Genomic DNA, 12,356 nt, shown 5'->3' on the forward strand with positions numbered 1-12,356 from the left:
GGAAGTCAGGGAAGGTCAGGGACTTCCGAGGAGACCCCAAAATGCTTTATGACAACAGGAGGATTGACGGTTCTTCAACTAAAGCCTGCAAGAAGGAAAAACATCCTGAATCCTGAACAAATAAATCCTACTGTTATTTATTTCAATAATGATAGGAATATATAAGCTCATAATATTTAGTAAGCCACCAAAGGGCAAAACAAATCTGCCTCACTCTGTCAGGTGGAGCTTGTCCCAGATTTCCCCTAAGGTGAACCCTGGGAAACTTAGGTGACATTCACTACAAACTCTTCTAGCCAGTTCAAACGCATATTCCTAGTATACTGTTTGTACTTAATACAAGTTAATTGCAAATTTTTATTTTTATATACTTATTGAAATAATATTACCACCCACAATCCCATCACCTCCCCCAACACCTCAGCCCATCACCGGCCCCTTCCTCAGTCCCACTCCCCCACCCCCCCACCTTGCCTCCTGGAGAGATGGTTCCTCTTGCAATTTGAGGAGACTGGATGGGGTGGGGAGGAAGGCCCAACTAACAACTTCATTTGGCCCAAAGCCATTTTCAAAGCTTGGATCTTGTCTCTGCCCAGCTAAAGGTGGAGATCGAGGGCATGTGGCTATGTCTGGCAAAACCTTTAACAACAATAGGCTAATGCTGACCAAGACTGAGAAGTAAAGGGTAAGAAAGGGAACCGCTCTTATTGCATATAATTATGCATCCTGCATCCCAGTTATGAGAAGAGAGATCTTAGCCAATGTGTGCAATTATCAGGCACTGCTGGGAGTATTGCAGAGTCACCTACTAGCTGAGGCTGGATATGGAGGAAATAATCTCCTCAGAGATGGACCAGAACATCCATAGGCACCCATGCTGCTACAGTGAAGCTTTACAATCCCTGTGACAAGGAGGTTCTTCCCATCCTGCAGGTTGTAGCACAAGTTGCACAAACCTGAGGTCTCAGTATGTTCTGGATTTAATCCACTTAAGGCCTTAAAGTGCTTTAAAAATACTCAGCCACAGGGAAAGGGTTATCTCCAAGGCCAAATGTAAACATATGAGGAACAGGTGATTTTTTTTTTTTAAGCACAAGAGACATTAAACATTTTCCACCCAGTTATCATGGATTATGTGGCAATCTGTTTCATTATATAAAGAGTTACCAAATGTAACTGTGATGTCTTAAAACCACAAGAGTGTCCTCAGGAAGTATGAACAAGGTTAAACTGGAGAAAACAGAAACAGAAAAGCAATGATTCAGGAAGGTAAGAGAGAGGTCAGAGAATTCATTCATTCATTATTTTTCTTTTTTTCCCGTTATTTATTTATTTATTTATTTATTTATTTATTTATCTATCTATCTATCTATTTTTGGAGACAGAGTCTCACTCTGCCACCCAGGCTGGAGTGCAGTGATACTATCTTGACTCACCGCAACCTCCGCCTCTCATGTTCAAGCGATTCTCGTGCCTCACCTCCCGAGTAGCTGGGATTACAAATGTGCACCACCACGCCCAGCAAATTTTTTTGTGTATTTAGTAGAGATGGGGTTTCACCATGTTGGCCAGGCTGGTGTTGAACTCCTGGCCTCATGTGATCCACCTGCCTTGGCCTCCCAAAGTGCTGGAATTACAGGTGTGAGCCACCGCGCCTGGCCCATTATTTTTTCATTCAATAAATATTTACTGTGTTCTTATCACAACACAGGTCAAGATCTACAAGTTGGAGACTCAGCATGCACAGAATGTACAAAAGTCCTTGCCCTTGGGAAGTTACATTCTGAGGAAGTCTGAAGACAGAAGCACACTGGTGTTTAGTGTAACGCAGAATAATGGAGGGAAATAATTGATCAGGGAGAGCCTCCCTGAGGAGGTGACATCAGAGCAGAGACCTGAGAAAATGAGCCATGCAGATATCTGGGAGGAAAGCACTCTAAGGCATCAGGTGCAAACATCCTAAGGCACCAACAAGCTTGGTTTTTCCAGGAGGAGCAGAATGGAGTTACATGTGGCTGGAGCAGAGTAAGCAAGAGGGAGAGTGAAGGAAATAGGATCCAAGAAGTCGCTGGGGCCAGGTCATGTGGCGTTTGTAGACCACGCATGGAGTTTGGACTTTGTTTTAAGATGGAAGTCAGTGGAGGGTTTTGAACAGGAGAGTGGCAGCTCTGACTTGTGTTGTAACAGGATCACCTCTGGCTTCACCACAGTAGATTGTAGGGGGAAGTAGGAGACCTAATAGGAGGACACTGAAGGTGGAGATGATGGTTGGTTTTCCAAGAAGTGACAATGGAGGTGGTGAGTAATGATCAGATTGGAGAGATATTTAAGGTAGTGTAGCAGATATTTTCCAAAGTCTGCAGCACCACCAAATATCCCACCCTCCACTGTCTTCTTCTGATGGAATGTTGCTACTTTTCCTTGAGAGGTGGTGTGTGTTTTCCTTCTCTGAACCCTGGCTCCTTCCCCTCCCAACTCTCTGCACCTCTATTGTTTTCCAGGTCACACTCACCCCAACCTGACGCCTCCTTCTCCCCAGCCTCCAGGCCTTTATTAAAGTTACCAGAACACAGTAAGCTTGCAGTGAGTGGCCTTCTCACAGACACAGGTGCAGGTGCCAGGCTTGGCTTCTAGGCTAGTGTAGGACAAAGTAGGGATGGGGCAGGGAGAAAAGTCTTTCCTGAGACGCTGTGGAAATCTGGAGGGGACTTAGTGTGATCAGAGCTATGGAACTGGGGTCATTGGTGATCTGAGAGGCTTCACTGCCATCTGAGTTACAGGAATTTGGAAGGAGGAGTGCCAGAGTCGATGAGGAAGGTAAGAGATGAATTTTAATTGTAGTTCTCTGGGAAGAATTCATGGAAGAGTCATTTCTGACCTTCAGGGATGAAAATGCCAACTACAACCACCAATCATTAAATACCTATGATGTTCCTACAGATGTGATTTCTTGAAAGCCTCTAGGCTTTTGAGCTAACTCTATGAGGTAGGTATTACTATCTCTATGGATAGAGGTTGACAAAGGTAGCTTAGGTAATCTGCTCAAGGTCACACAGCTAGAACACAAAGCCAGCCCACATACCTCAAAGCCTGTATTCTTTACACCTCACTACCCAGCTCCAGGACCAGACACAGTAGGGAAATGGGGAGGCAGGTGAATGAACTGCCCCATCCCAGGGCACAGTGTGGGCGCCATCATGTCCCTTCGGGGGCCAGTGGCAGGGCCTCTTGGCTGGGAGCCCTTGAAGAGAAATAGAATGAGCTATGCTGGGAAGATAGACTGCTGGCAGATTCTGGTGGCTCAGCATAGCAGAAGGCCACTTCCAAATCTGGACGGCTGGACAGTGGGGGAACATTTTATTTGGGCTCATTGCACTCCAGCTCCTGCTCCTGCTGGCAATTGCCAGCAAGGACAGCTTGCCCTGTGTTTTCCCTGGCCTGACATGCTATTCCAGAATCCCTGCATTTCCTCCACCTGGAAAGCCTCCTGCCCCATCCCTTCATGTCCAAATCCTCCCAACTCCCAAATTTAAATGTTTCCCCCTCAACAAAGCCTTTGCCAGGAGGAATGTGTTCCCTCTGGAAACTTCCCTAGTTCATGCTCTGCTTTTCTTCCTTGGCACTCGTAGGGCAGTGTGCTTGAGGGCAAGAGCAAAATGGTTTAAAGCAGACAGCACCTGGTTTGATTCCTGGCTCTGCCACTCAATAGCTAGGAAACTCTTCAGAGTTCCTCTGAAAAATCCTTCTGGGGTTTCAATAGTGTCAGAGATTACTGCTGAGGCTCCTTGGACAATGACTATCCAGATCTCAGGACTCAGTCCTCCTCCCTCCTTCCTTCAGGACCCCTAACTAGGGAAGCTCCATGTAAGCCTTAGCAGCCAAATGGAAATGGGAGGTCACCTTAATAATTGTGGTAAAAACCAAACAGGTTCTGCTAAAGTTGAGGAATGTAGGTTAAGCCTGGAGACCACAAAGAATTGCCTGCTTCCTCCCCATGGAATCTAAGATGGCCAGCTCCTCTTTGGGCTCCTGCCTGCCTCCCCTCCCGGGATAGGAAGGAGAGAGGTGGCACACAGAGTCCAGATCTGAGTCAGCAGCTGCTAGGAGGCCTCCTGACCATAAGCATGGGACAAAGGTAGCCTGTGCCACGGTGCTGATAATTACAGTAGGGTGACACCCACCCATGAATAAAATGACCCAAAGAGTATCCTTGGTTCTGATCAAATTGATAACTCCTTTTTTCCTTGTAGGGCATGGGAGCATGGCTTTAGATGGCGGTAGCCCGGTAGAAATGTGGGGAAAGGGGTCTCCTCTTCAACAGTATGGATTAGACATACAGCATGTAAAATACCTTATAAAGGCCAGGCACGGTGGCTCATGACTGTAATCCCAGCATGCTGGGAGGCAAACGTGGGCGGATCACCTGAGGTCAAGAGTTCAAGACCAGCCTGGCCAACATGGCAAAATCCCGTCTCTAACAATAATATAAAAATTAGCCGGGTGTGGTGACACGTGCCTGTAATCCCAGCTACTTGGGAGGCTGAGGCTGGAGAATCGCTTGAACCTGGGAGGTGGATTTGCGGTGAACTGAGATCATGCCACTGCACTCCAGACTGGGCAACAGAGTGAGACTTCATCTCAAAAAAACAAACAAAAAACCTTACAGAATGCCTTGCCGTGTGGCAAGAGTGATCTAAACTATTCCAAAATATGAATACTGAGGTTTGTGTGTATGTATACGTGTAAATGTAAATGAAGCTCTAGTCGGTTCTTTCAACCTTGCAATATAATTATCTTGGTCTGTTTGGGATGCTATAACAGAATATATTTTCCTGGGTGGCTTATAAACAACAGAGATTTATTTATCACAGCTCTGGGAAGTCCAAGATCAAGGTGGTGGCAGATTTGGTGTCTGCAGAGAGCTCATTTCCTGGTTCACATATGGCAGTCTTCTCACTGTGTCCTCAACATGGCAGAAGGGACAAGGGGTCTCTCTGAGACTTCTATTTTAAAGGCACTCATCCTATTCAGAAAGGCTCTAAACTCATGACTTAATCACGTCCCAAAGGTACTATCTCCTAATACCATCACTTGGGGATTAAGTTTCAACATATGAATTTGGGGAGGACACAAATGTTTGGTCTATAGCCATAACTATTTAGGCATGTGATTTATTTCTCTAAGTAGATTATTAATTCTTGAGCACAAGGCCCTTGCTGCTTTATCTCTTTATTCCTCCAGGTGCCAAATCTGATTCACAGTGGGCATTTGATAGTGTTGAATTAATTAATGAGTTGATTTGCACGATGCATGCAAGCTAGACTAACTACAATGCATATATCTAGAACCTTAAAAGTAATTCAGGCCAAACGCGGTGGCTCATGCCTATAATCCCAGCACTTTGGGAGGTGGAGGCAGGCAGATCATTTGAGATCAGGAGTTTGAAACCAGCCTGGCCAACATGGTGAAATCCCATCTCTACTAAAAATACAGAAATTAGCTGGACATGGTGATGGGCACCTGTAATCCCAGCTACTTGGGAGGCTAAGGCAGGAGAATTGCTTGAGCCTGGGAAGCGGAGGTTGCAGCGAGCAGAGATCCATTGTACTCCAGACTGGGTGACAGAGTGAGACTACATCTCAAAAAAAAAAAAAAAAAAAAAAAAGTAATTCAGCCTGGATCAAGCTTCCCTTTATAAAGTCTCAGAACAGATGGCCTCTTGCCAAGAGAACCCACGGGCCTTTGCTTTAAATGGGATGACACATGGAAGGCACCTTGCACAAGTCTGGCCCAGGAATGTGAGGTTCCAGGGACCTCTGTTTGAGCTGGCAGTGGGGTGAGTGCCTTGATGCCCACCTGCCTCCCCCAGTCTCTCTCCACGATATGCCAGACATCTCCCATATCAGGGATGCCACCTAGCCTGGGACAAAAGAACCAGCTCTCCTCAGCTCTGGCTTCAGGAAGTGCCAGGTCATTGATCCGAAAAAATTAGTCTTCAGATGGGAAGATGCTGACATGATGACATAACCTCAGTGACAGCCTGTGATTCTCAGCCTGTGATTCTCCACACACTGCCTGGAAAATGCATTAGTCAAGTGTATTAGTTTGCTAGGGCTGCCATAATAAAAAGTACCTGCTGCTGGGCGGCTTAAATGACAGAAATTTATTTCTCACAGTTCAGGGGGCCAGAAGTCCAAGATCAACATGCAGACACAGTTGGTTTCTTCTCTGACTTCTCTCCTTGACTGGCAGATGGTCACATTCTTGCTATGTCCTCACGTGGTCTTACCTCTGTGTACATACCCCTGGTGTCTCATGTGTCCAAATTGCCTCCTCTTATGGATTGGGGCCCACTCTCATTACCTCATTTTATCCTAACCACTTCTTTTTTTTTTTTTTTTGAGACAGAGTTTCATTCTGTCGCCCAGGCTGGAGTGCAGTGGCGTTATTTCAGCTCACTGCAACCTCCACCTCCCAGGTTCAAGTGATTCTCTTGCCTCAGCCTCCTGAGTAGCTGGGATTACAGGCACATGCCACCACTCCTGGCGAATTTTCTTTGTATTTTTAGCAGAGACAGGGTTTCACCATATTGGTCAGGCTGGTCTTGAACTCCTGACCTCATGGTCTGCTTGCCTCGGCCTCCCAAAGTGCTGGGATTACAGGAGTGAGCCACTGTGCCCAGCCTATCCCAACCATTTCTTAAAGACCCAATCTCCAGATACAGTCATATCTGAAGTGCTAGAGGTTAGGGCTTCAACATATGAATTTGGAGAAGACACATTTCAGCCTGTAACACTCAGCTTAATTGGTTTCAGCTGTAGAAGAAAGCACACATCTCTGGGGTCAGAAGGACCTGAATTTAAGTCCATTTATTTCCCAGCTATATGATCATGGGCAAGTTGTTAAACCTGTCTGAGTTTTTGCTTCCTCATTTGCAAACTGGGGTTCCTGGGCTTGTGAGAATCAAAGGAATGGTCATGTGGAAAGTCTCCCCCTTAGCCTACATATGGGAATGTTTGGCCTCTTGAATACACATGGCAACTTGCTGATGGAGCCCTGGGGAAGAGAGGGGAAGAGGGAGGAGTGCTCATGGCTCCCTTTAGCCCAGCCCTACCCTAAGGAGAAAGAAGGCCTCCATGGAGCAGATGCATTAAGGACATCTTCCCTACCCCTGTGCTGGTGGGGGGCATCACTGTGCCAGCCACAGGAAACAGATCAGGTTGTAGGCTACCTAGTATCAGGCACATAGAGATGGCCAGTACCTCTCTTTAGGTAGAGACCTCCCTTGCTATTTGAATTGAATGAGAAGTTTTGATATAGACAAGACTGGACTTTCTAAAGCTTGAAAATGAAGTATCTGGTTAATAACTGAAACTAAAAGCGAAAGCTATGATTCCTGCTTAAACGATAACCCAAAATCTGGGAAAGGGAGATGTGATAGAGCTCTTTTAAGAGCCCCAAACTTTCATTAAACTAGTTATCAGTACTTATTATTTCTTGTCTCTTTGGTATCTTATATCCTTAACACTTCTTCAAAGCACCAAAAGTTCAGATCTTCCAACTTTTGCCACAATACAAGGGTCAAGTCAAAGCACTCTCCTAATTGAGTTATCCCCTTTGAATACAATCTTATATCTCACTTGATTTTTACCATTTGTCCCACAAAAAATCCCAAACCTCTTACAAAGTGCTCTTTAAAAAGCATGTTAAAATGCAATACAGAGTGAAACTGAGGGCTCCAATGCAAGTGTGGGTGGGAGAGGCAGCAGAGGGTGGAGACAGGCAATATGAGTCAGGCTGCAGGAGGATGCAACGAGCTCAGTCTCTGCAGTTACCTGAAGGGTTAGCTGGGGCTGGAGGATTTCAGAAACCTAGACTTCTCCATAGGGCTTCATGAGCATCTTCAGGACATGTCAAGTAGCTTCCTCAAGAGCAAGTGATCCAAGAGCAATATAAAGGAAAATGCCTCCATACTTTTTGATGACCTACTCCCAGAAGTGACACACTACCACTAGAGCCAAGTCACTAAGTCCAGGCCACACTCAAGGAGAGAATTAAGCTCACCACTTGAAGGAAAGAGTACCAACGAATCTGTAGACATATTTCAAAACCATCACTTTCTCCCACTCATCTACTTTTCTTGAGTCAAACTTGTGCACACCAAGGATCTCCTTTCTTAGAGTGGCTTACTTCTCATAAGGCTCCCTGGTTTGTTACGCAAATGAATCCTAGCATCCTCTCTGCCATCTCCTCGAGTTTGCAGGGGCACACAGCCTTTATCCTGAGCCCAGCACACTTGCCTCCCATTTGTATGCCATCGTGGCCCAGAAAAACCTTATACCCAAACTCCACTTCCCTATCCTTTTGACATCCTGTGCCTCAGGAATGAGGCCAAACATCCATGTACACCTGGATACAAGAAAAATGGGCCAATTTTTCTTCTTAGATACCTACAACTAAAAACACATCACCTTGCGGGTAAGCCGAGAGGTCAAATCTTAGCATGCATCAGGTCACCCAGAGAATGTGTTAAAACAAAGATTTTCTGACTCAGAAAGTCTTGGGAGTTGGGTGCGGATTTCCATTTCTTATGTTTTATGATGCTCCTGCTGCTCGTCCATGAGCCACACTATGAGAACCACTGGTATAAGGATTAATTGAGCGAAATGAATGCACCTACAGTGATTGAATTATTGGGGCACACTTATCCAGGTGGCCATTTTCAGCAGGGTAATCTGGACAAACTTACAGCTTCCCTGAAAATTATGTTTTGTGGCTGGTCTCTTATCTCCTTCCTATGTTCTTCTCCTTCCATTAAATATATCCACCCTGAAAGCATATATAACCTATTTTTTTCTTTTAGATTTTTGTTTATAACTGCCTTTCACTTTATTGGTACACAAATTCTGAGAATTGAGGCCTTGGAGGAGGCCCTGTGGTTTGCAAATTCAAAAACACATTTTGAATTGAGGCCAACTTAAAAGCATATCTCATTACTTTTTTTTGGACTTTCTTACATGCTCCAACTTTCCATTACATTTCTCCCCTTCCGTATCAATTTGAATCTGCCAAGTACTTGACTTAGGAACTTCACAAACTCAAAGCAGCTAACAAATGGTAGCATCTAATGTGCAAATGACCTTCTAAAGTAATTTTCTATTTTTATTCTGCTCTATTTCAGTCAGTCTGGGAAATTTCTGGAAAGAGCATGTTCTAAAAGCATTTCCATTTATATTAGTAATTGGCTCCATAAATAGCCAATTTGTTTTACTTTTCTCTGGATCATTCTCAACCCTATTTGTTCCAGTTGAGTCAAATAGTCAAAGAAAGTTGAAATGGTTTATATTCCTGATGTACAATTTTAAACATATTTGCAAGAAAAGGAAAAAGAAAACTACACCAGCATATAACATTGTTTTTATTAATAACCTCTCTCTCCAGCCAGCTAGTAATCTATTTCTATTTAAAATGGAATCTGGCTTTTAAAAAGAATGAATGCTGGCCAGGCACGGTGGCTTATTCCTGTAATCCCAACACTTTGGGAGGCTGAGGAGGGTGGATCGTTTGAGGCCAGGAGTTCAAGACCAGCCTGGCCAAATGGCAAAACCCCATCTCTACTAAAAATACAAAAATCAGATGGGTGTGGTGGTGCACACCGGTAGTCCCAGCTACTCAGGAGGGTTAGGCAAAAGAATCACTTGAACCCGGGAGGTGGAGGCTGCAGTGAGTTGATTGTGCTACTGTACTCCAGCCTGGGCAACAGAGCAAGACTCTGTCTCAATAATAATAATAATAATAAATAATGAATGCTGTCGATAGTGGGCAAGGCTATGCCTGTGTGGAAACCAGAGGTGTATGAGATATCTCCGTACCTTCCTCTCAATTTTGCTGTGAACCTAAAATTGCTCTTTAAAAAATAAAGTCTTTTAAAAAATGAATGTAAAGTGTTTATTGCATAATGACGTGACGGCAGGATGAAGATATATTAAAATATCCATTGGGAAGAAATTTTCAAAATTAAGACCCCAATACCAAAGTCTTTGGTGAGCACTTTCCCACACTAGCTGGGACTCATCAAAACTCCCTCCTGTTGTGTTGAGTTCCACGTTGCCATGACTTTGAGGAGCAGATTCAGATGCACACCGCCAGGCACACTGCCACGTTATTGTTGCTTAGGGGCTAGATGTCTCCCCTAGGTGGTCACTGCTCAGCGCCCTGAAGCCTGCGTCCCTGGAGAAGCCCACCTCACGTCTCCTGCAATTTGAGGAGCACCATCTCCCCTGCTTTCTCTTATTTATCAATCTCACTGAATCAAATCTCAGCCAATAGTTTGTCTGGTCGCCCCTTTAGCTGTTCTGTGGGAACTGTGTCTAGTGTCTTCTCAGATGAGCAATCTAGAGTCTCGCATCTTGCTATACACAAGGTTAGCAAAGTGCATGGCACACACCGGTGACTCAGTAGAAGCTGAATGACATAGAGGAGTTATGATCTATTTCTTTACCACTTTATCACCGCTCCTCCTTGTACTTTGCCACTGCTTATTCTTTAGGTCATCCTGAGTTTTGTCACCTAAATATTAAGCCCAGAATTTTACAAGAAGATCAAAATGGAAAAATTCAAAAGTTCTCAATTTAAAACCACAGCCCCATGTATTCTCTTTTGAATCTTTTGTCTTTTAAAATTGCACTCTTCAAGATAAAACCACATGATACGCGACCTTGAAAAAGCCACTTAATTTCCCTGGGCCTCTTTCCTGACCTGGGGATAATACCACTCCCTCCAAAAGGTTTCTGTGAAGAATGAAATAAAATTATGTGTATGAATGCTCCTAAGAGTTACGTAAACTTATCATTATTCCCTCAAATCTAGATCAAAACTATACCAGTAATCAACATTGAGAGTTACCTAAAACAGAACATTAGCCATTTTCTCTTCCATGTTTTCTTCTTATTTTCCCAAAGTCCTCCATTCCTTGAGTCATCTCAGGGAGTAGATGGGTCAGCCAAGTCTGGGGAACCCCTGAGCAGAAGAGACCATTGCCTGACTCTCCAGAGTGTGGACCCCAAGGAGAAGCCCAGGCCCAACATGGCATCCAGTGGCAGCATTCCAGTGTCTGAGGGAGAAGTCCAGGCAGACGGGCCTGAGACCTGCAGAGATCTGTACATCCCAGCATAGTATAAAGAAGGTTGCCAGAAACTTCCCATGTCCCCACAAGGATGTGGAAGGGGCTAAGCAGATGGCAAACTGGAAGAGTCCTGTTTGCAAAGAGTAGATCCATTAGCAAATGAGAAGTGGAGCCTCAGGGTGGGAACTCCATGAGGAGAGGGGACAATTATAGTAGCTGGTCTCCAAAGATGGCTTCCAGTCAACTACACCTCCCAGTGGTCACATTCCTGTGTAGTCCCCTCACACACTGAACCTGGCTTGGTCCTGTCATTTGTTGTAACCATTAGAATGCAGCAGAAGTGACACTGTGCCAGTTCCAGGTCTGGCAGCTTTTACTTTTGCCCTCATGAGAAAAACCAGGTACCCTACTGGAGAGAGACCACGTGGAGGAGTACCAACAGGCCACAGTTGTCCTGGATCAATCAGTTTAAGGTTGTCAGAAACAAATCAGAAGTCTGACAAAATCAGGTTTATTCACCCATTGCAATGAGGGAGACAGCAGCCCAGAGGGACTGTGGGGCAGCTTGCCAAACAAACGTAAAGCGGAGTTAGTACAGGATTTGGGGGAAAGGTGGAATTTAAACGAAGTAGATCTTTTTCTGCTTGTTTCTGAACTAAAAAATTGTTCTATAAATTGAAGTCATCAACGAAACTCAAAAGTGACATTAAGAGTCAAACAATTTTCACACAAAGCGTCTGAAGAATATATGTGCCTTGTATAGATGAGAAGGGGACTCAAGAAAAATGAGTGGGGGGCAGCCGCAGTGGCTCATGCCTGTAATCTCAGAAATCTGAGAGACCGAGGCAGGCGGATCACTTGAGACCAGGAGTTTGAGATCAGCCTGGACGACATGGCGAAACCAAGTCTCTACAAAAAATACAAAAATTGTCTGGGCATGGTGGCACATGCCTGTAGTTCCAGCTACTAAGGAGGCTGATGTGGGTCACTTGAGCCTGGGAGGTGGAGGTTGCAGTGAGGTGAGATCATGCCACTGCACTCCAGCCTGGGCAACAGAGCGAGACCCAATCTCGACAAAAAAAAAAATAATAATAAAAGAAGGATGAAGTGGGTATAGACCAGAAGGTGAGGGATGAGGGGCATGAGGGAACCTTAGTATACTAGCCCAGTTACACACTGAAGCAATGGAGATCTGCTGGGAGTCAAGTAATAAGACAATACTGGCCCCGGA

At 44.9% G+C, this 12,356-nt stretch overlaps 1 protein-coding gene across 1 annotated transcript in view; it reads right to left on the bottom strand.

Moving 5' to 3' along the window:
* Window position 1: 1 nt before the first annotated feature.
* The window catches only part of HACL1 (2-hydroxyacyl-CoA lyase 1), a 72,818-nt gene continuing 60,463 nt past the window's right edge, over window positions 2-12,356 (bottom strand). The window contains exon 17 of the mRNA XM_008009191.3: window positions 2-85. Within this exon, the coding sequence (XP_008007382.2) occupies window positions 47-85 (39 nt within the window). The 3' untranslated portion in view covers window positions 2-46. The remainder of the gene's footprint in view (window positions 86-12,356) is intronic.

The sequence above is a fragment of the Chlorocebus sabaeus genome, chromosome 15 (genome assembly GCF_047675955.1).
Source record: "Chlorocebus sabaeus isolate Y175 chromosome 15, mChlSab1.0.hap1, whole genome shotgun sequence".
Lineage (NCBI taxonomy): Eukaryota > Metazoa > Chordata > Mammalia > Primates > Cercopithecidae > Chlorocebus > Chlorocebus sabaeus.